The 25,637-nt window shown below is 34.3% G+C and overlaps 1 protein-coding gene across 2 annotated transcripts in view; it reads right to left on the minus strand.

Moving 5' to 3' along the window:
- Positions 1-1,270: 1,270 nt before the first annotated feature.
- The window catches only part of LOC136027606 (histamine H1 receptor-like), a 196,157-nt gene continuing 171,790 nt past the window's right edge, over positions 1,271-25,637 (minus strand). For both annotated transcript variants that reach the window (XM_065705023.1, XM_065705030.1), the window contains 2 exons: positions 14,440-14,587; positions 1,271-4,147 (listed from right to left, as the gene is read on the minus strand). In XM_065705023.1, coding sequence (XP_065561095.1) covers positions 3,173-4,147; positions 14,440-14,587 — 1,123 coding nt within the window. In that variant the 3' untranslated portion in view covers positions 1,271-3,172. The remainder of the gene's footprint in view (positions 4,148-14,439; positions 14,588-25,637) is intronic.

Below are 25,637 nucleotides of genomic sequence, written 5' to 3' on the forward strand. Positions count from 1 at the left end.
ATAATATGAATGGCATCATATGATGTCCTGACGTACAAGACGTCAAGGCAACTTTTACTACATTATTTGAAAAAAAACAGAATTATGGATCTTAACGAATTTTCTCAGACTACTGACCAATCTAGATCATCTTTTATGGAAGAAAATTCCAAGACTCCAATTATCCCGAAAAAACACAGAGCCGCTTTCGAAAAAAAAACAACATATAAATACTATATATATATTTTTATGATATTTTCAGCGTATTTCTTATCATCTTGAATGACTGCAAAGCTTGCCAAACTAAATGCTTCAGTTTATGAAAATAATGACGATCAAGTTCACTTGGTTCAAAACCGAAAACCATTCTTTTAAGGTTTGTATTTGAAAGTATTTTTGATTACTCTTATTTGAAATGGCGGACATTATTGACCTATATGGGCCTTGCCGAAAAGAATGAAGTAAATGTGGAACTTCTAAGCGAGGAACTTTTAGATTTACAAAATGTATGAAAGAGGATGGAGGAAACAAGGTCAACGACCCGAGATGGGGCAAGCTGCCCTGGGCGTTGTGGTTTGGGGATCCGTAGCTAGGGGAGGCACCATGGCTGAGTGGCTGCCTCCTTTGATCAAATTTTTTACTTCGATTGCGTTGTCTTTGCTTATATTTGAGTCAGGGGGAAGGCGCTGCAATTAATTTTACCCAAACGCCACCAACCATGGGAATAGCTATCCGTAAAATTAAACATCATAGTTAATCATTGACGCTGTTTCTTCTCACTGTTCCTGTGTTGCGAGCACTATCTAAATTTTCTGCATACTTTTTATTCTGTCTCTTTTTATTCTGGTTGTTTTCTTTGGTTTTAGTTTAAAAAAAATAACGAAGAGACGCTAAGAATAGTATATCAGTATTTTCAATTATGTGTGGAATATTTTGATTTACGTGTTACATACATGGTAATCATTTCTGCTGCAGTCACTGGTGGTGACTATAGTAGTATTCATCCACTCCACAGTATTTATTGCAGTATTTTCGTTTACGTGTTCCATGCCTGGTAATCACTTCTACTGCATCGACTGGCGGTGACTATATAACTATACTCATCCTTTTTCTTATCCTCGTTTGAACCACAGTTGAAATTGCTTTCCATGGAACCTCAAAATTTATAAGTGTGATTGCTAAAAATTGGTTTATTTTTGTATAAGCATTTTGATTTTGTAGGGCAATATGTGTCCAACAATTTAAAACTCTACCGTGTGCCCAGCACCTTCTTTGAAAAATACTATTCGTCTTCTTTATATAACATCAGATCACGTTTATTAATCTTCTAAATATATAAAAAATACTCATATAAATTGACACTGTTCGCTTATTCTTTTTCTGACTGACGAAACTAATTCACCAAGGAGCACAATGACCAAGACAAGTACATAAACTATAGCTTTGTCTGAAGAAAAGTTTCTAAGGATACAAATGGAAAAAAAGTGGATTCATTTATCCTATTTTCTTGACTGCAAGTACTATAAAACATTAGAAAAATAGGAATTCTCATTTTATTCCAATTTCACAAAAAGAAAAAAATACGAAAAAAGGTTTAAACAAGTATGGGTTACGTAGCCATACTTGGCTACGTAAAAAGAGTGTAATATGCCTTTACACTCTTTGATTCCTTCCTGTTTTGTTTTATGTCTCCCGCACTCACCCGCAGTTTATTCAAATATTCTAAATTAAATATTCTAGAGCATGTTTAGCTTGGTAGGGGAAATGATGAACAGTAAATTTTAGTGATTCTGTGTATGTGCAGGTGATATAAATAAGGGAGGCTCTGGTCTTAATCTTTAATTTTGGTGTTCAAAAATCATTCTATATTTCAACCCCAAAATAATTGAATGAATCATATTTGCTTAGAGATGGCATTCTTTCTAGGTCTATTAAGCATGTTTTATCGTGTCAGAGTTCATTCCAATTTACCCTAATCTGCAAAGTCACGCCACAATCAACCGTGTCACACTAAACCAAGCCACAACATACCCCGTTCCGCCAAGCTGCATCATGCTCTACCAGGCCAAGCGATGACCCGCCTCTCCGTCACACCCCACTTGGTGTGCCCAATTTTTGAATGTTGGCCACTCCTTGAGGGGCCCTCAAGCTTTAAGCAGATCAAAGAGCAAAAAGCAGTTTGATGAATTCAAATTTGCTCCATTAAAACTCAGAAACGCAGATTGATGCCGCTTTCCCTCATTATTTTAATATTATAGAACCATCACAATTGGTGGATATCAATAATGACAATTACATATACGTATGACACATTAAGATATGGTTATAATCTAGCAAAAGAAAATTGTCCTTGTCCTTATTTTTCAGAAAGTTTAAATTACTGTAAAAAAAGCAGATGTTTACTACGGTGAGAAAAAGATGAAGTAGGGGACTGATATTAATCGAAATCACAAACAGCACTGGTTCCATCACAGAGAACCTGCCCATTGGACATAGTTATAACAAAACCAAAAATCATTAGATGATGTGGACAATTTTTCCTTTGCTGAACCAATTTGACTACCAGTCTTATTCGTTCACTATTATCTTTTATTAGGGAAAATAAATGACCAAATCAATTATTTGAATTAAAAGTTAATTTTAAACGACATAAAACAGAGTAAATAGGATAATGAAGCACAATTGAATTGATTCTAGCCTTCAACTGACTTGTTTTGCCAGGTTTTTCAACTATTTCAACGATCTACTTCAGTTTGCATAAGACATGGCGCTGGCCCAAAATAACGCCAAAACTCAAATTCACCGTTTTTCTTACTTGTTTGTTAATATACTAGTTTTACTAACAGTATGTTTCAATTCTAATAGGGAACAGTCTTATTTTTACAAAAACGTCTGGTACACAAAAATTTAGTTCAAGCATTATCGTTTTGAATGAATTTATGCTAATACAATGCATATTTATAAGAGCAGACATTTTGTGACTTGAAAAAATAAGGTTTTGATGAAAAAGGGTGCTTCTGGTGTAATTTCACGAAATTTTAAGGGGAGAATATTGTGTCTTTTTCAATTAGTTTTAATTTATTTTAATTTTTTTCGCTACAACACAAAGTATTTTTCAATAGTTGTAAATTGTTTCACCGGTCATCAGAGATCATATTATAATAATTCCGTGCATTTGTTACGTTAATATATTTTATCTGTTAGAATAGCTTTTTATTTTAGCCAACTGAGAAGAGTTGATTGTTGGTAAAACACCACCATTTGATTTTTTGAACCTGAGCATCCTTGCAAATGCTCTTCGAAAATGTACATTGCACAAAGGATACAATATTGGGTTTAAGGCTGAATTCATGTATCCAAGCCATACTGTAGTTAAATAAAATTTATGTGATATGCATTCACTACACCCTGCTATCACCATAAAACTGATAAAATACGGTAACCAGCAAAGTAAAAATGCTCCCATAATGACCCCTAGCTGTTTAGCTGCCTTTTTTTCTTTTTGAAAATACCCCTGTGGCACTTTTGGGATTCTTCGATTTAAGTCACAAATACTGTTTAATACTTTATTTGACTCGTGTTTCAATGTATTTCCATTGTTCTCACAAAGTTCAGTTGGTTTCCATTCAACCTGTTTATTTCCTCTTACATGGGACGCATAACACTGTTTATGTTTCGTATGTTTTTCTTGCAGGAGGTTATTTGAATCACTGTCGCGGGTGTACTCGATATGTACGTCAACTTTTCCAAAGAACTGACAATCGTCTATAGTACAGTAGCCCTCTTTTTGACAAAAAGAGAAAGGGACCGTGAAAAGAGTAAGACTCCTATACTGACTAACACTTGAAGCCCGAGTACCATTGCTAGAAGAAGAACAGGATCCTTCTAATAGTGAATGCTGATGATTAAGTGTATAAGATGGTTCTCTTCCCACTGAGTCACTTAAATCATCCTCGGAAGGTGTTTTATCTGAAATACGTATGGTCTTTTTGGCAAAACGAGAAGTACATGTCTTATCTTCCGCCTTAGTCACACGGTTTGGATAGCTAGATACTCTGACTTGTCCCAGCTCTGAGCGGCTTCTTTTTCTAATTTCGTAGAAAATTCTTCCATACAGGTAGATCATCAGAACAGAGGGAACGTAAAAGTTTATTACTGCAGCAGATACCTGAAAAAATATTTATTTTAGGTTAATTATCCCAAATTATCTATGCTACAACTACTATTAATAATAATAACAACTCGGCGCACTACCAATCACCCTGAGCCGAACACTGCTGCCCATGTTTTTCCTCCACCCTAACCTATTTACACCTTAACTCTTTACTCTCTCCCAAGAAGTTACAACTTCCTTTAAATCCTTCCTCCTTGTGACCTCTTCCCACCTCATTCGGGACCACCTGCTTTGCGTTTGGCCCTAGATGGGTCGCCAAAATAAAAAGAATATTATATGCAAATTCCTAAAAATATATGAATATAAAAAAATTAACATCTACAAATTAACTAATGACAATAATAATTGGTCTATACAATAATTATGGAAAAATATGAATATACAATAACAAAAAAGAATAAATTTTGGAGATAAAAATAGACATAAAAATAAGGAATAATGGATACAAAACCACCCAAAAGAGATAGTAGGATCATTATCTGAATTTCTGATTAATCCTTTTTTGCCTAGTTAGCTAATTGAAATCTAACTTGCTTCAAAATACTGCATTCACCTAAGAGTATATAGCAAAACATATTTTTAGAATTTGATGCATTAGCAAAGTTCCAGGGGACCGAACTTTACTGTTCTGATTGACAGCACTGCTATAAGTAGCAAATATACTTAGAAAATAGATAGCAGTGACCGCATAAGTATTAGCTCTTTGTGTACACGCCTGACAACCGCTACCAACCTTTTGTTCATCCTCATGCCTTTCACAGCCACCATCCTTGGAGCTTAACCTTAAGTATTCCAACCCAAGCCCTTAAAAATGCCATATCATTAATAAAAAAAAAATTGATAAAGAACAAACCCTTGGCATACGGAAATCTAAAAAAAGCCCTGAAAATTGGTTAAGTTAATCCTTATCTACATAACGAATAATAAACATTTTTCAATTTTTAACTGATAAACAAAGCTTAATCAGTTTCAAGAAAAAAATATGAGGACATTTTCTAAGAATTAGCAGAATTATTTCCAAGTAAAGTGTAAAAATGGCATTCGACTAGGACTGTGCAGAGAAAATTTAAGCTCGATCCTTACCCCATTTCGTCAAACAACTTGCCATAACGAACTATACGTAATGACCTACCCGGGCTGATAGTAACCGAAGCCCTAAATAAGAAAATGTTTGATGACAATTTTATATCGAAATATCAGTTTTTTAAGGTAATTCCAGATATACAAAATTCATCAATTTTAAAGTCACCCATCAAAAGCTAAGAGCCTGAGAAAATTTGCCTGATTTTCAAAAAAGGGAAAACCCCTTTCCCCCTGATTTCCTTTCTCACCCATGTTTCTCCCGCTTTCAAATTCCTTCTATTTACTCCTTTTCTAAATTTGAATTTTCTAAGTTTTTACAAAAATGTTGAATTTAAGATTTTTTTCTTCTCTTTTGATAAAAAAAAAATTCGGATGCGTGTTTATACATTGAACCTCCAAGTTTCAGAAGAAGCAATGCCGTGCGGTAACGTATTCGTTATTAAAGAGTCATGTTGTTCATAAAAAATAAATAGGTAAAAATAGAAATTTATTTTAAAGCTTCATTTAACTATGTTCTTTCACTTGATGCTAGATGAAATTATGTCCAGCAGCGTATAACCCTGCATCAGCTATTATGCAGGAGGGCCGGTGGGTCATTGCATAGGTAGGGGGTGTGTGTGCCTAATACCTCATTAATTCATTTTATTCCACAATTTTTTAACTCTTCGCGAGACTTCAGATAAACGTAGAAGAGGATTTAAGGGTAAGCCATGAATTTTTCTCAAATGTCTCTTTATTAGGAATGAGTATGAGCATAGGTGGTGCAGGCTGAAAGTTCCTTCTTATTGCAGACAGCTTTTCTTCGTAAAATAAAAGATTGCATTCATATGCTCACCTGTACAAAAGGTGGAGCAGGGAGGGGGTAAGTGTTACGAGGCAGTTTCTAAGGAGAGGGGGGTAAGTTTTGCCACGAACTGGGTTTTGTTGACATTTAAGTGGAAATATCGGGTTTTGTTTTCTTTCTTATATATTATAAAGTTGTCAGCCATGTACGAATGAAGCAACTCGTGCAAATAAAAACCAAAACTCTAAAATTGGAGGTTTGATAGCAATGTACACATTAAAAGAATCAAATTCTTAGTTAATTTCAAACTTGCGGAATTTATTAAGTTTCAACTAGCCCAACAATAGTTACGAGCCTTAGAAAACTCAGTCTATTTGTGAAAAAGGAGAAAAATATCCCCGGGTTTGTAGTATTGACTAAATACAGCCAAATTATGCATATCAATTATCAAAAATTAAGAATACCACCTTATCAAGCATATCAGATGAAGCATAATGCTGAATTAAGCATATCAGAGAACTTTATTTTAGGGGTATTATGCCAAAATGAGAAATTTGTATTTTTTTCGAGCAGGGTGATCACTGATTCCTAGTTTTGTTTATTTGTTTATTCGGTTCTTGTTATTTTTTTTTTTTTTTTTTTTTTTTTTTACCTTCGGAGGTGATAATGTAGAGCCAGTGGTTCTAGAATATCGAGAAAAGGGTTTCCCACAAAGGGCACTGAAAATTCTATTGAACTTTAGTAACAAAAGGATTTAGTAGCAAAAGTATTGTGCCGCACCAAAGTTACGTTTCAACCATTTTGCGGCACAAAATGACAATTTTGGCCCAAAGTACAACAAAAAACTAGTAGATGATAATTCTGAGACAGCCAATCGATTTAGCATTGTACAAAAAATGTGTACCCAACTTCAGAGACAGTATTGCCACGCGGCGGTATATTAATTCCAAGAGATGCACGTAATCAAGAAAATAAAAAAGAGGAAGCTTAGGGAAGAGAGGGGGTATATATTAATCTTTGATACCTCTTGATCCTCGAGAATATTTTTGGAGTCAGAGTCTAACACTGGTGCTAGGGGTTAAAATATCCCTCTTATCACAGAATACTTTTTTCTGCATAACATAAAAGATTACATTCCCATATCTACCGGTATATAGATGGATAGAGAAAGGTGGGGGGCCAAGAGCCGCCACAGTAATTTATCGAAGGAGGGAGGGGGAGTAAGTGCTACTAGAATTTTTTCCCGCTTAGATTTAAATTGTAATATATCAGTAGCATGAGAGCTACGGATGCGACCAGCGCGCCCATAGCAACTAGTTCTGGGTCCCTAGTAACCAGCAGGTGTTACTGATTATTGATTTATTAGTATACCTGATTTTTAAGTAATACTGGATGTTTTTTCTCCGAAATTCCTTTGGTAGATACGTTAAAGCTAATGGTTTAAAAACCTAAGAGGCCAAGTAGAAAAAACTCTTAGGGCAAGGTGCGAGTCAAAACATTTTCTCCTCAAGACATTCTTAAAGACGATTCAAAACATTTAAAGGCGATTTTAAGAGATTTTTCTTCAAGACATTTTGAGACTTTTCATGACATTTCAAGAAGTTTTTCAGACATTTTTCTTCAAGATGTTTTTCTTCAAGATTTCTTTAAGACTTGCTTTTGCAGATGCCAGTCAAGCAGGGAACCTCAGGATATAACTGAGGAGGATGTATTGCGCACACGTCGGCGTAATGTAAAACTTTAGTTTTCTTCAATGCGCTCTTTTTCTTCGAGTTTTATTGTTACAAGATTAATTCTTCGAGAGATGTTATGAAAGAGTTTACGCAAGATATGTCTTGATTCAGGGAACCTTTATAATCCTATGACAACAAATATTTTTTCCACTATAGGAATCGAACGTAAGGCCCAAGATTTTCCCCAAAAATGGCGCCTTGGACATCTGCGCCAACAAGCAATTGATTTTATTATGTTCCAGGAAAAAGATTCTATACAATGCGTTGTTCCAGAACGCAAGCCACCTGATTTTACACCGTAGTTAATTGTTTATCTATACAAACCATCATTAAACAATTCCAGCCAGCGCGTGTTAGCAATCAAAGATTTTATGGACTGTTGGTTGGTACGTATATCGGATTTTTATATAGACTGTGATCGTAAGAAAAAACCGTTAACTTCCACTTTGCACGTAAGAAAATATACTCTAGAAAGGGGCATTTCTCAGGTTTCAAATAATTCTGTTTTAAGTTTTACGTATATTGAATTTTCATATAGCCTGTGATCGAAAGAAATAAAAGCGGTTTGCTTCCAAGTTGAGCGTAAGCAAAAATACTGCAGAGAGGGGCGTTCCTCATGTTTCAAATAATTATACCTTAGGTGGTATATATATTGAACTTTTATATAGGTTTTGATCGAAAGAACTAAAAGTGGTTTGCTTCCATTTTTCACGTAACAAAATATAGTGTAGAAATGGGTATTTATTCTGATTTAGGTGGTAGTGTGTGGAACTTTACATAGGCTGTGATCGAAAGAAATAAAAACAGTTTCCTTCCATGTAGCAAGTAATAAAATATACTGTAGAGAGGGGCATTTACTTTGATTTAGGGGATAGTATATAGAAATAAGTCGACGAAACTTTGTTTTTCAGATTATACTTTATATTTACGAGGTTTACTGTTCAATAATAGTTTTTTCCCTGAGCTGCTTGATCCAAGGCTTCCTTAAATTAGAAGGAGATGAACTTCTCCCTTTTTCAATCCCCATTCTTTTATATTCAAGCTTATTTTTCGTAGAACAATGCTACGAGCTTGATTATCATCGCTGAAAAACCTTACCTTCCGAAACATTTATTAGGAGGGGGTCTGGAATATCAAAATTAATTATATAACCATTATTTCAAGAGTTTTTTAAGGCATAATCTTTGAGAAAATTCTTTTAATGGGATGTTACTACGGAGGGCAGTAGGTGGGCAATGTTGTGTAGAAATGCGTTGTGTAGAAATGGGTAAATAAGATGAAAGTAGTATGGGGGTAATGGATACGATCAGCACGCCTATTGCAGCCAGCTCTGGGTCCCTAGCAATCAGCACAGGTTATTGATTTTGAATTGTTATATACACCTGTTTATTACGTAAAACGTGATGTTCTTTCCTCGAAATTTCCTTAGTTTTTACGTAAAAGTTAATTGTTTAAGAACTTAAGGAGTCAGGTGAGAAAAAACCTCAGGGTGAGGTACCCGTCAAGTCATTTTCCCCTCAAGACATTTATCAAGACCTTTTTCAAGACGTTTCAAACTATTTCAAGACGTTTTTTAAACCATTTTTCTTGAGGACGCTTTTCTTCAAGATTTTTTCGTCAAGCGGGAAATCCCCGGATGGAACTGAGGATGAATTATTGCGCACCCGTGAGTGTTACAGAATGTTTTAAAGGATATATCTTTTCTTCAAGGCGTTTTATTTTTCTTTGAATATTTTTTTTGTATTCAAGATTTGTTTTTTGAGACTTGTTATGATAGATATTACGCAAGATGGGTTTTGATTCAGGGAATCCTTTTAATCCAATGACAGCAAAGTCTTTTTGTGTGTTGTTGGAATCTAACATAAGACCTGAGATCCCCAGTACAATGAAGCCTTAAACAACTGGGCCAATAATCAAGGACACGTTCTGATTGTTGCTGTCACTTGTAGTTCTCGCTGCTACTTATCTTCTAACCATATATTTCTTTGTACTCGCTGTCGTTTATCTTCTAACCATATATTTCGTTTTTGTTCATTTTCATTTTGATTCACTGTAATCCTCGTTGTCACATATCTTGTAACCACAGTTTTTTTGTTCTTCACTTTCGTTATTGACTCGTTTTAATTCTAAATGCCACTTATCTTTTAACCGCATATTTCCTTGTTACTCAGTTTCGTTTTTGAATTATTGTAATGGTCATTATCACAATTATTCTAATAATATATTTCTTTTATCTTCATATTAGTTTGTCATTACTTCAGACATTTTTTCAATGCCCTTTGGCTTTGCTGATTGGATTAGTCTTGTCAAATTTGACGGTCTAAGTTGTTCGTTTTCACCGGTGAATATACATTTCTCAGGTCGTCCTTTAGATACTGTCCCATTTGATAGTCCAGTCTCTTCATTTTGAGCATTTGTAAATTTGGGTTTTTGTTCTCTATGCATTATGAAACTGGTAAGAACGTCATCTTTGTTCTTCAATTTTATTTTTGATACTTTCTGACCCTCGTTGTCACATGTCTTGTAACCGCATATTTCTTTCTTCTTCACTTTCGTCTTTTGACTTGTTGTAAGAGTTGCTACTGCTTATCTTTTAAACGCTTATCTCTTTGTTCTTCCCTTTCGTTTCTACTCTTTGTAATTGTCGTTTCTGCCAGTATTCTAGCCAGAAAATTTATTTTTATTTATTTCCTTTTATGAAAGTAAACATTGGCTTTCAAACTCAGAACAAATATAAATCATTGTGTATATAAGGGGGCTGCTTTCTCCTCATTCCTTTACTCTTAACGCTAAAACTGGAATTTTAGTCCCAGTTCCTAAGGACGAAGGTTTAAACGCAAAGTAGTTTAATTATAATTGACTAAAAAAATCCAATAAAGGATAGAGCAGCATTAGAATTTAAAACAAATAGAAATTGTTTTGTATATTAAGGGATCTGTCTTTTTAAAAATTATTTTCATTCGAATTCAAAGGCCCTTGTGTTTCAGCAATTTTTCAGCAAGAATTATGGCACAAAGTTAAACTATACCTCATATACGGAACAATTTCTAATTTTTTAAGTTATAATTTTTGCTTCTTATTTGCACATGAAAAAACTTGTTTTTTTAATCTTTAATTTCTGACATCTTTTCATATCATTCACAGAATTCTCCTTCCCCCCCCCTTCCGCCTGTCAAATTTCTTTTAGAAACTTTCCTCCCCAAAAACAATTCTTCCTGTGAAAAATTCCCTGCAACAAGGATTACCCCTCCAAAAATTTCTGTATATTTCTCATTAGGCAAATTGCTCTTCCCAATAGAGAAATTCCAAAGCCTAAAGCTCTTTCCCCAGCGACTGTGGGGGATCATGTCATCCCCGAAGCATAGTTATAGGACCTTTCACCCTTTCTGAATCAAATGGCCATCTTAAAATTTTGATTGGATGTCTTATGGGAAAAAAAGTGTGGAAGGAGGGACTAGTCGCATTGCAATCTTTTTGGTAACTAAAAAAGGGCACTTGAACTGAGGATTTTTCGTTCCAAGAAGCCCTGTCCCGATCTACTATGATCATTAGTTCGATACGATTACCCAGGTAAAAAAGAAAATACAAATAAACACGCATCCGTGAATTTCTCCTGGTAAAATTTTTTTTTACGAAATTCGACATTTATGTGGTTAGAATCTAGAAACCTCTACAGTAAGGTCCTCTGATATATAACGAATCTGGTGGTGCGATTTCCACCAAGATCTCTCGTCCTATTGGGGGTTTTATTCCTTTTTTCAAAAAGCAGGCAATTTTTCTTAGGATCTTTGCTTTGGATGGATAGCATTAAATCTAATGAATTTTATGTATTTGGAATCGGCATAAAAATTCAATTCTTTTTTATATTAGAGATAGGATATTAGAGATTTATTATATAGGATATTGGATATATCCTATTTATATATAGGATATATATTATATATTATTTATTATATTATTATTATTATATTATTATATTATTAAATAATATATTTTTTATATTATTTATTATTATTATTATATTATTATATATTATATATTATTTATTATATAGGATATATAGGATATAGGATATTAGAGATTTAGAGATTATATTAGAGATTTATATTTTTTTTATTAGAGATAGGGTCTACTTTCCAAGATAATATTCTTATAGTGGTTCCTATAAAATAGGCATTAAACTGGAGCCATATCTGCTAAAAACTTGAGACTGAAACAAACCGACCTCGTAAAAAAGCAGTTAAAAAGTAAACCTGAACAGAAAGTTTGAAGTAGAAAGATAACTTCAGTACAATCATATGCCAATTTTTCTCACTAAATAGGCAATTACTTGCACTATGGTTTTTGATAAAACAGTATTCGTTGAGCTTGTAATAGAAGAAGTTCTTATTCTATTTACATGACATTCATAATTTAAGTCATAGCTGCCACCTAGTAAAGGACAAACCTTGGCCCATATCAACTCAAAAATAACTATTTTGGAAAAAAAATTAGATCGAAATAAAAAGTACACGATTGGGATTGCCATCTCTGAAAACTGTACATATGAAAATCGTAATTCCCTGGTTTGAACAACATGGAAAATTAATTTTTTGCTTGGGTAGCACCGATGTGTCTTCTTTATTCCGTTTTGTTTCCCTGCTGCTAACGGGGTTCTAGAGTATCATAGAGAGCTGTTTAACGGCTCATTTTAAGGGAAATTAACGAGACAGAACATAGAAAGTAAAATCAATCTAACAAAATATTGACAAAAATTGAAAAAATGGAATTGGAACAGAATAGAAAATACAATTTATTGCTATAGAGAAATTTCAACTTCAATCTTCCTTTTGAGGAGGAGATTCTTATAGTCACTGTATTGTAGTAACTGTTAATATAAATGTATTTTTAGGTTTTATGATATTATGGATCTGTGCATTGCCCATTAGCTAAAAAATCATCCTAATACACGTCCGTAAATTTTATCTTAAAGAGCATTTTTCTTAGGTAAAAAAATAGCACTAAAATTAGCGGCTTCGTAGCATGTCCAGAACAGCTACGGATGCTAAGCTGACGTGAATTTCATGGAACTTTGAACAAAAGCAAAAGAAACTATGTGCATCTAGGTGGTCAAAATGGCTAACATACAATATCTCAGGAATATCTAAGGGCATTAGTTAAAACTTACAGAATTCCTGTGAATTCCATTTTTAAGAACTCCTCAAATCCAGGTATATACCATGACTAAGTCTATTTAAAACAGTTCTTCAAAAATATATTGCATAAACTGCAAAGTAGTAATTTTTTTATAAAGTTTTAACTTCACTCTTATTGGATTTTTTGGGGAAAATTTGAAAAAAAGACAAAACAATCAAAGAAACAACAAAAACTCCTCAATTAGGAAAACTCCCAGTTTTCCTAGTTGAAGTGAACAGTGAAGTTGAAACTTAAAACTAACAATAACTCAGCCTATACAACTCAGCCATAACTCAGCCTTCTCAGCCTATACAACATATATCTCTAAAATTTGCTCAAATAACCTGTCTCGTGATATTTTTCTATATTTGTAGGATTATTAAAACTAGTGCTTTACTGAAAACACAGATCCCACTTAGAAAAACCGTTGTCATTTCGAAAGTAAATAACTCCTTATGTAGCTTGGAGAAAATAAAAACTAATTTACGAAGTGCTCAATAGTCTTTCACCACCAATTTCATCGATTGCTTTTAGTTTACAATAAATTTTTCCTCAAAGACTCGAGCAAAAAAAAAATCTTATTTAAGTAAAATGTCAAAATGAGATGGGTTCACAAAAGAACTTAATGGCCTGCCCAATCCTACGATCAATACACGTAGCTAGTAGTATACGTTCTAAACTACGGTAACACATTTTAGGGTTATTCGAAACCATAAACTAACAAACCGTAATATAGACTTCAGGAATCAATCTATCTTACATCAGGCTATAATAGGCTACTAGATTCTGAAGTCAGGGTATAGTTTCAAATTATATAGTTTCAGTATTATAGTTTGCAAATATTAATTACCGAATACGATTAAAATCTTGCTCAAATTACCCATCAGTATTTTGTCGACTCCCCTCAAGCATTTTGATTTATAGGAAAGTTTGTTTTTTGATTCATTAACAATATTTCATTATATTCACTAAACAATTCGATTAAAATAAGTTTTAAACTTTTCAATAAATTGCAACAGACAAAACAATACTTGACAAATTAACTTGGAAATCTTCCTCAAGGCCAGTCACTTATCAGATCTGTTCTAGAAAGAAAATTGGCATATTTGAAGTTAGTACTACGCCCACAAGAAAGCTGCCTCTTTCAAGTAGCACAAACGTGGATACAAGATGAAAAAAAATCCGACATCTTGGAAATGCTGACGCATTGCAATTTAAAGAATAGGACAACATCCCACTGCTGAGAGCCGTACAAAGGGGAACGAGCAACTGGTTTAGCTGCCTGAGGCGCCATGGCTGGGGGCGCCGACTTTGATCAAATTTTTCACTTTAATTCGGCTTTTTTTGCTTGCATTTGAGTTGGGATGGGGTACTATAAATAGTCTTTCCCCGGGCTTCAACAACTCTAGAAACGAATCTATCCCAGTTGAGATGCTTTAGACCAGCTTTAGACATCTTGTGAATCATCAATGGTTATGGAATCTAAGTTAAAATATACGGTTGTAAATTACCTTGAATGACACATGGTCAGAAAACTCTGTATCGCATGTCTTTGGATTCTTGGTTCGCACACCATTTTGTAATATTAAATGCCAACTAGTAACTGGTATGAGCCATATAGAAGAAAGTGTCCACGCTAAGCCAATCAATATAAGGGCCCTGAAACGAAAGAAATGAGTTTATACAATGTGTTTATTAAACACCGGGACTGGTATAAAATTATAGTTCTTAGAACATTAATTTCAACATTTCTTTTCTGTTCATTCCAATTTGTTACCCTTATTTATTACTACATACCATTTTAAATATATCTGTCATCCCATTGCAAAATTTTTTATCTAAAAATTTTTGCTGACTTGTATCTTACTTCTTCCTTTGGAAAAAATATTTGACGTTGTCCTGTTTTTCATTACTGAAAAATAGATTAAAAGGCCCCGCCTGTTTTAATTTTAGATATTTCGTGGTAACAAACTGTAATTCAGGAGCGACACAGCTCAATAGTAACCGAAACCCAAAAAATAGAATTTTGATACCAATAGATATATCAAAACAATTAGCTTATTATGATGATTCCTAATATATAAGTTTAATTAATTTTAGTGATATCTCTGACAGGCTACAAGCCCGAGAAAATTTGCCTAATTTTTGAAAAAGGGGAAACGGTCTTAGAAGTCGAAATCACGCGAAATCATACCATCTGATTCAGCGTATCAGCGAACTTTATTGTAAAGGTTTCAACCTCCTATCCATAAAAATGCAGAATTTTCTATATTTTGATGAAAAAAAAGAAACAACACGGATGCGTGTTCATTTCTTTCTTTCTTTTTTTCCCAGGGATGATCGTAACGACCCAGTGGTCCTAGAATACTGAAAGAGGGTTCATTCTAAGAGAAATTAGAAGTTTTAGTGAAGTTTTTTAAGTGAACAAAAAAAACTCGAGGGCAACTCCTTCGCCCCTTTTTTCCCAAACGCGATTAAAATTTTGAGATAGCTATTTTATTGATCATAGTTGAAAGGCCAAATAACTGTGCTTTCAGATATAGCATCCCTTCCAGAGCCCCATGGAAATTATCGTTAAGTTATCACCCATTGTTTACGCATAAAATGTTTTACTGTGAAGTATTCGTATATTTTCCATGGGGAGGAGACATTTTTCCATGGAGGAATTTTTCTTGGGGAGGGAAGTTTCCTGGGGTTAACTTTTCAGGGTAAATTTTATAGTGCGGGAATTTGCCATAATCCTTATACAAAATTGTTTTTATGTCTTGCTTTCTTTTTTCTGTCACAATCTTGCGGGTGGAGATGTTGAAGCATAATTTTTACTGTTTTGAAAAGTAGAGTTGAGAGAAAGAGTCAAACTTTAGCGTAAAGAGCGGGGCGTTGATGAGGAAGCAGCCCCTTTCATATACAAAGTAATTTCTGATCGTTTTAAGTTTTAATGTCGCTCTTTACTTTCAGTTGAAAAACTATTTTGTTATTTAATTCTTTCAGAGGCGCTAAAATAGCGCCATCATAAACTATCGTATAATACAAATTGCAAACAAACTGTTGGCATGTTGAACTACTAAAGTTCTTTTCTTCCTCCATTTTTGTGCACAGCTTAAAGTTGTAAATTTATGGTCCATAAACATGGACCTGTTTAGACTTTTTTTGGGGCAGACCAATTGATTGCGATAATTCAAAACTAATAAATTTAGATAATTTTGCAGGAAAGCATAAGAGCTGAAAAACAAATTCACTCCTTTTGTTTCAGAAAATATTCAAATTTCTTTTTAAAAATGAGACTTTTAATTTAAGAAATAAGGAAACAGTTGCAATAGTAAGGGCTCAGTTTTATTTTTGAATCTTTAGATTGTAAGCTTTGGGTTGATAACAGCCTGTGGATCAAGTTTTTCTTTTTTCTGTCAATACATGTCCGTCGTGGCAATACAAATGTTACCAACTTGGAAAATTGCGTGGGACACCATAAAACTGAAAAATTGCTTTTTTTTATCTCGGCATTAATGAGTCAACCGAGACTTATTCGGATCTTCACTTTGTTTGACATCTTTTTTGTTTTACTTCTTGGGCATTTTCGTAATTTCTCTCCTTTTCTTTTTGCGCTAACGGTTTCTCCGAAAAAAAATCTCCTTTTTGGTTTGTAAGTGACCCTTAACCTTTGCTTTAGTTCTTTTTTTTTCTTCCTATTTTTTCTTGCTAGAAGTAAGTTAAGTCTATTCCATTTTATTGCTTAGTATACTTAATAATGTTTTCATCGACTATTGTCAATGAAAACATTGACTATAGGTGTGGGTTCTGGCAGAGTCGAGAAAAATAAATTCCAATGATTATTAATAATTAAACTGACTTCGTTTTTAGAATGAAATCTGCTAGATGTTGAAGGGATACAAAACAATTCAAATGGTCCAAAGATGATGTGATAAAAATAACTAATTTATATGGCACTTGTATTTATCAAGTGACATATAGCGATCGCAAATTCTGTCGGTTTGTCTGTCCCGGTTTTGCTAGTTTAGGCACTTCCAGATACGCTAGGGCGATGAAATTTGGCAAGAGTACCATGGACCAGACTAGATTAAATTAGAAGTATTCGTTTCCCCAATTTGACCATCTGGGGTGGGGGGGGGGGGGTGAGGAGTGGCTGGACGGTTAATTCGGAAAAATGAGAAAAAATAAAGTATTTTTAATTTACGAACGAGTGATAAGAACTTCATAAAATTTGATATATTTAGAAGCATTTTGTGCCTCAGAGTTCTTATTTTAAATCCCGACCGGATCCGGTGACATTGGCGGGAGTCGGAGGGGGAACCTAAAATCTTAGAAAATACTTTGAGTGGAGGGATCAGGATGAAACTTGGTTAGAAGAATAAGCACAAGTCTTAGATACGTGATTGACATAATCGGATTGAATCCGCACTCTTTGGGGCAGTGGTGGGGGGGTATTAATACGGAAAAATTAAGGTATTTTTAACCTAAGAACGGGCGAATTAATCCTAATGAAATTTGATATTTAGAAAAAAACCCATGTCTCAGAGTTCTTATTTTAAATCCCAATCAGATCTGGTGACGTTGGGGGGAGTCAGAGGGGGGGGAACCAGGAATCCTAGAAAACACTTAGAGCGGAAGGATCAGGATGAAACTTGGTGGGTAGAACAAGCCAATGTCGTACAAACGTGACTGACATAACCGGACTGGATCTACTCTCTTTGGGAAATTTAGGAAGGGAGTCCAGTGCTTTGACGAGTTCGCTGTTTCGTGACGTGCTAGGACGATGAAAATTAGTAGGCGTGTCAAGGACCTGCACAAACTTACTTGATAAAGTCATCCTTCCCGATTTGACCATCTGGAGGACTGAAGGGAGAGGATTAGTTGGAAAAAATGAGGTATTTTTTAAATACAAGTGGGTGATCAGATTTTAATGAATTTTGATATTTAGAAGGACCCTGTCTCGGAGCTCTTCCTTTAAATTCCGACCAGCATTAAACGCCTGAGTTTCCTTTTAAATCAATCTATTGATTCTTAGAATTTCACTAGAGCTCACGCCGTATGAGCTCTAGGCTATTGGCTCTTCCAACCTCGTCACAAGTGCCATATGAGCTCTTAGCTCTTGTTTTTATCTAAATAGTAAATATGCAACATACTTGTTCGTGTGGAATAGGATAGTGGATTGATGATGCTATGAATAAATACTTAAAGGGCTGCTCTTGTCATTTGATCAAATCAGGGTTTTAATGGAAGATTAAAAGTAAAATGTTGTTGGTGTGTGTGAGGTGTTTTTTTCTTATAGCTCTGGTAGCTCTACTACTGATGTACTAACAACTCACAGCAGCACCACAACAGTATCCACATAATAGTCTTTGTTTGACCCATAGCCACTACTATTTTCTTCGTTTAATGCCTTAGCATGACAAAGAAATTTAACAACGATCTCTCCACAACACACAGATCTTCAAGTTACAGGTTTTAATTACGTAATAGGGAATGATTGCAAATATATGCTAGTTTTAATTACTGAATAGAGAATGTTTTCCAAACGACACATGTGTTAATTACATAAAAACTGGCGAGGGCTAAGGAAAGCCTTCAGCACCCGACCAAACCATGTTTACTTTGGGTTTTACGTAATAGTGTTTGTGTGCTATTGATTGGTACGTAACACAGTTTGTTCACTTATGTGAGGATGACGTAATCTCGCATGACTTGATTGATCATGCGATTTGATTCTGTGTTGTTTTTGCATCCGAAGAGTAAACATCTACATCTTTTCTTTTAATTAAGATAAAATATTCCAAGAAGACGTGCGCTAATGATAGCCTTGTAGTAGTATTGAATGCTGAGAAAGAGAAATATTTGAATTATGAGACAAGAGCTAATGGCAACACTATTGGATATGTATGCGTGCATTGTCGTGATGCTAAGAAGTTCAATTTCTTTGTAGTAACGAGAAAATTCAAGTTTCATAGAGGTGGATATGTGAAATTAACACTCCTAGAGAAGTTAATTTCGAAGCAGAATGCAAACATAAAGGTTCTGGTTGATTACGAAGGTCAGCTTCTTGCTGCTGATGGTGAAAAACATTACCCGTTGATAAATCTGACCAACCTCCTAGTATTACCGTTCAAAGAAAAATAAAAAGCAGATAAGCCTACTCTCGCAAACCTATCATGCAAAATACCTTCTCTAGATATCGAAATAAGAGGCTATATAAAAAAACATGGTAATAGACGATGAAACCGCAAGTAAAATAAAAAGGGCACTAGCAGAGATTATCAGCAAAGACGTTAAACATAAATTGATGAAAAACAAACTCGATGCTAAACTTACTAGCACCAATGATAGTTTACTCACAGAAATATTCATTGAACCATGCATCAATATATAAAATAGGAGAGAGTTTCTTACTAGCAAGAAATAATCCTTGTCAGTCTATAATCGGTGTGAGGGTATAAGGGCTAAAACTGTTTGAATTTAAGAAACAAGAAATTATACGGAATATAGTGACTTTGGAAAAACGTTCAATTCTAAATGATGATTTTTAAGAGTTATCTTTTCAAAGGAAAATATTTTTTCACAGAACACTGAACAAAATAATGAGAAATGATCCTCCAGCTTTGGACTATTGTATGAAACAGTTGGTCGTTGTCCAAATGCATTTACTCAATTTATTGACATTTTAATTGAAATAAAACATAATTTTGATGTGGATTCTCTTTTAAACATTAACAAGAAATCCGTTTAAGACGGTAACTTTGCAAGGCAACGAGAAATAAGTCGAAAAACCCTATTTAAACACGTTCTGTAACGTCACTCGATTATTCCTCCTCCTAAAAGACATTTATTTTATTGATCGCGAGTCTGTTTTTATTAGTGGTGACACAGTCAACAACAAAAATGTTCTACACATGTCCATCATATTTGTATACATTTAGCAGCTGGTCATCCTGTGAAAATTGTATACTTTTCGACGATTGTGACGAAAAGTGTAGAATATACAATCCCTGTAAACTGCGTATATGATACGCAATAATAATAATAATTTATTTGTGACCCACTTGAAACAGCGGAGTATAAAGCAAACAGACAGAAAATAAACTTCTGATAACACATTAAATTACTATAGAAAAAATTTTAGAAGACCATGAAAAGGGTTAATAGTAAAATGTATCGAGTCGGGTAGTTTCTGGTGTAGCACTTTAAGTTTATTTAATAAATCTGGAGCCGCAAAATTTGTTACCATATCACTGTTCTTGTACCAGGGAGGAAGATACAATAAAATCGGAGGAAACGAAAATAAGATGACTTGAAAGCCTTTAAATCTTTTCTTTTTAAAACAGGATACAATCCAGATAGATATAAAACCGAGTGATCACAAAAGCAAATATAAATTTGTGAAAGGGCTTTGCGGTTGTATTTCCCCCTGTTCGCAACAATCTTAGAATAACCGACTTAAAGTTTAACCTTAGCATCAGAAACAACTTATTGCGAAAAGAACCTAAATTGTTAGTAAGGGTAAAGCCCAACCACCTTAAAAAAGTCACGCACGGAATGCTAAATTCAGAACAATTAAGTCTAGAATATTGGTTAGGAAAAGGACCAAAACGAAGGAATTCACATTTATCAGGGTTAAGGGTTGGCAATGCAATGCAAATTATAGACTTTAATTCCTGTCTTAAAGATATTTGTGACTCTCACACAAGATATTACCTATACTTCAATTGTCACTATGATAAGTGTGATCAAGGGGAAAATACTTACCCTGGCATGATTCTATAAAACTCTAAGTGTGACTCTAGTTTATTTTTAAGAAAACTTATATCGTTGTGGTTTTATATTGTTTCGGGAGAAAGAACCGGGTCTACGGTTCAATTTTTAGAATAATAAGAGAGTCTGGTCATTGCGATTTTGCTGTGAATGTACCAGCTACTATGATTATAAACCTTCTGATTTATTTTTGGCTGTTACAGAAAGTAATCTTCATACCAGAATTTCTTGTTTGATATAGCTCTAAATAAGTAAATTGAAAAATGTGAACTTTATAATTCAAATCAAGATGGTAATATTAGCTTTGCGAAGAGATATAATAAAAATGAAGTGACGATACGATATATTAAAGGAAATTTGACTCTGACTTTGCTTGCCAGGATACATCCTGACGAGCTTCTGCCACTTATCGCTTCTGATGGTTACCTATACGTTTAAGAAGTAATCTAAAAGATACTTATTTTTGTACATACAAGTCTTATTAATAAAAAAAAATTCAACATTTTTAAAGCCTTAAACTCTTAGGGCAATGAAATCTATATTACATAGGTAAGAAAGAGTATTTTCAACTAGAAAATCGTTCAATCAAGGGTTGTCACAATAAATACTGTAAAATACACTGTAATCATAACTACTACATCGAAAAATCAAATATAATAGTGCATTTAAACTACAACTTTTGCTTGATAAATCTTGAACTCGCTTCCGATTTTGAATAATAGATTTTCCACTTTACAAAAGAAAGCTTTTAATGTGAGGCGTGAAGAATGTATTTGGCAGACCATGAGGTAAAAAATTCAAGACTCTTTGCTGTTTGAAAGATTCATAGCAAATGCCCATTTTTAACAGTTGATGGACTACATTTAAAAAGAATAAGAATATTGAATAATTTCAAGAAAATCTTAAGGTGTTCAATAGAATTTGTCCTTGGAAATGTAAAAAGTCCAAACTGAATACATTAATTATTGGATTTTTTTCATTTTGCAAGGTCTAATAGAATACTGACATAGGGGGTAATTTCCCAATAGGTATTGGGTGCATCCAAATAGGACGCAGCCCAATAGGCTGTAACTGTTTAGACAATAGTCATATCTTGAATACCAGATAAATACAGTACATTGATATTATGTGTTTTTGCCAATTTTTTTTTGGTTACACTGTTTTTAATAGTTTTGAATCTCGATATAGGGATTGCTATGTCAATTCATATAAGGTCCTATAGGAGTTATCAAACGAAAAAATGTAGAATAGCACTCCAATAATTTTACATGCAAGTTAAGATAAATACAAACATTTCAAATTGGTGTGAAAAATTTGTCCATGATTCTATGGTACTAGCAATTCTAATATAAACCAAAGCCAGTTTTGAAGCAATTTCACCATTGATAAATGATGAATTGGTGTAGGGTGGTGTACCCTTAGGAATGTGTCTTTGATTCGTGATTGTATACGGAACGAGCAGTTTGATATTATATCGGCTAGCTCTTACTTTCTCAAATGCCGAAGCAGTAGAAATTATAACTTGTTGTGTTTGTGCCTGAAGTATTGCTGAGGTGAGAAAGAATGCTACAGCAGGTGTAATGCCAAGTACCTTTCACAAAATAAAATTGGATTGAGTGAGTTACAACTTTATGTCAATCTCAATATCGCGAGACACCAATTGAGGTGTATTAAATATCTCATGATTTATTTTCCTCACTTAGTGCTTTGTATTACAGCGGTGAATGTGTTTGTGTGTGGTTTTTTGTTTAAGAAAATACAGGAGGGGGGATATTGGTATTACCAATTCTCGATGTCTCAATAAAGGATGTATTAGGAAATATACAATTGTCAGGTGAGAAGATATTCTGTAAAAATAAACATTTTATACCAATGATACTCTTACTTTCGATTCTATTCCATTTCAAACCCAAAAAAATCTATCAGATTATCGTTCAGATGAATCATTCAATTTTCAATGGGAGAGCTAATATAGATCTTACCCTGTTTTGTTGATTTGTTAAAATGGAAGGCATCATTTTTACGATAAGATATTTTTCTATTACAAAAAAATTAAATATATGTTTTCATTAATGTATAAATAAATACACTATGAATTCTAAAACTTATTTACATAATTGTTTGAATAAATTTACATAAAACAAGCTCTCAAACTCGTGAGCAGGGTGACCTTAGGACGCAGCTGGAAGGTATGGCATCTGCTTCGGGCCGGGCCGAGCCTGCGGCGTGGAAGAAAAATAAAATAGCATAGTAATTAACACTTTAAAAAACAACGAAACCGCTTTGCGTAAAAATAGATATAAATAAATAAAAAACAGAAGAAAAACACACATCTGAGCTGGAGACTGAGAGACGGAGACTGTTAGGATGGAAAAAAGGACTATCTTCCACCAACTATCGATCTTTCTCCAGGCTTACACGCCGTCTGTATTCTGTACATACATCTCTATCTGAAGTAATGTATTGACTGTATGGTAGTATTTTCATACCGTCCGCGTGCAAATACACTTTATCCACTTTGGCAAAATTGGAATTTTTCTATTCGAACTGCATAGTCATAGAACTGTAAGACGCTTCGATGGGTAGCAATTTTTCCTCACGCAGCCTCGAGGCAGAATTGTAGTACTCATAAGGGTATTTGCCTTTACTCGTTAATAAATCATACCTTTCTTTATCTGAAAAGATCTGTTTGAGGAGGGGAAGCTATTAAAGCATAATTTTTTTACTTGAATCAATTAACTTAGGGATTTGGTTAAAAAAAATAAAGGAGTCTAAAGAACTGCTTTTATTCAAATATCAATTACCATTTTCAAACATTTTTCATTTGAAATTCAAGACTAGCTGCTTTAAAGATGATTTGTGTACGATGTTATTGGAAAATGTCCCATCTATCCATGAGCCATCTGCAGATTCACCTTTCTGCAAACGTGCCGACGCTGGAAATATGAATTTCAAATCATAGTGGGAATTTTGCATGTAAACCAGTAGAAAATATTGTTGTTTAATGCTTAAATCAAAAGATTTATGTGCCAGTATTAGAAAATTACTACCCCGCCTGACAAAATCTGACAACTTAAATAGTCATGATTGCGGATTGGCGTTTATCCACTATCATTAACAAATTCCCTCCTAAACACCCAGCACATTTTTATTTTGATTGCCAAATCGTCCTCTGATGGTAGAACCAATGGATAATTAACTTTGCGCAGCCATTAAATTGACTTTTTAGCCGTTTTAATAAGTGCAGCCATAGCTGTGCCTACACAATCTTCCCCAAACAACGCTTCAAACACCTCTACCAATTGTATGGTATTGCTCGAGTCTCTCTGCACATGGACATAAGAGATTGCAATGGTTTCATGTTTTTTGAAACGATTGGACTTTGATGGATCGTACACAGGAGTGAGTTTGACTATGATTTCCTGTGCCACCTTGTCGCTCTGCAGGAGCAAATTCTTAAAGTTTTTGAACCGCAAGGTGGCATCATCACCCGAAACCATCTCCACAGATGGATATCTCTGACGATTACAGTGCCTCGTATGATGTTTCAATTTAATTCTATATAGACTCTTGAAAGACATATTGGATAATAGTAGCATATTAACCCCCTATTGTTATACATTGAGCCATCACTTAAAATTTGACTAATATTGATAATAGGTGAGAAATGTCCGATGGAATCAGGGTCTTAGGCAGTTTCGTAAAGAAGCCATAACCAATGTTTTACTTATTCAGTGGACCTTACTGAATATATTGTCCCTTGTATATTTAAATTCCCTCACTTTATATTCTGTACTATACAGTAACTCTGAAACCGCAATATTTAAATGACCATTAGCCCTTTCAAAAATAAATATCCCCTTGAGTGTTACCGGATATTGTCCCTTAAATCAATTGAAGTCTTTTTTAGAAAACTCTGCTCTCTCCCCATCCCAATTAACAGGCAAATCATCCAAATATGTCTTATTAATACTCCAATCTAACTCGGGCTTATATCATGTGACGAGGACTGAATGCTTCAAGCACTCTTAGCCTGTATCGAAAGAAAAGCCATATATACCCTTACAAACCTTGAAATCTGCATTATAGTGTGCATCCCCTTTCCTTTTCCCACCTCTCGAAACAAAGTCCTTTTTAAATTTAGTTACATTACTATCTAAATTTTCGATAAACAAAAGTACTGATCCACTCCCTTTTTCATTATAATTATTCTTTTGAAAATACTATCCTCCCAATGTGAAAAGCACTCTGAAAATTGTGTAAAAGTGCTGTCCCACCCTTCCCCTTCTGAATCCGTTTTCAACAACTGCTGGAATCTTACTGACACAGGATTTGTCAATATAAACTGGATGTGTATGAATAAAATTACTTGTAGGAGTAGTAACTGGGTCACCAAATTAAGCTCTTAAGACTTAAATATTGCACAAAGCGGAGTTTGCTAGGAGACAATTCAGGCAATAAACAGGGTGAGCCAATCCCATTGTGTCCTGCCCCCCCCCAGCACTTCCAATTTGGATACTAGGCACAGCAGGTGCCTGCAATTTTTCGGGATGATTAGGTGTTATTTCATGGTCTACCCATTCATAGCCTTTGTTAAGCCCTAGATCAGTAATGAAACTATTGGGGAAAGTTATAAGAGCCGGGTTCACCCCACACCTAAACTCCCTCACATTCCCTATTCTCCAGGCCGCACATGAATTGTTACGAGATGCTGAAGGTGATTATAATATCCCATCAATGTAAGCCTCTTAAGATGTTAGTGTTGGCATTAGAACCTCAAAAATAATAACAGCTTATTAGCTCATTAAAACATATTTGATTTCATCCTGAAAAGGAATTATTATTACACCAAAAGAGCGCAAAATTAGTCTGAAAAGTTTTTAGGAGGCACTTCCTCGGACTGAATAATAAGTGTTCAGAGCTAGAAAACCCCGATACCACCTATGAA

This window comes from Artemia franciscana, chromosome 1 (assembly GCF_032884065.1).
Source record: "Artemia franciscana chromosome 1, ASM3288406v1, whole genome shotgun sequence".
Taxonomy (NCBI): Eukaryota; Metazoa; Arthropoda; class Branchiopoda; order Anostraca; family Artemiidae; genus Artemia; species Artemia franciscana.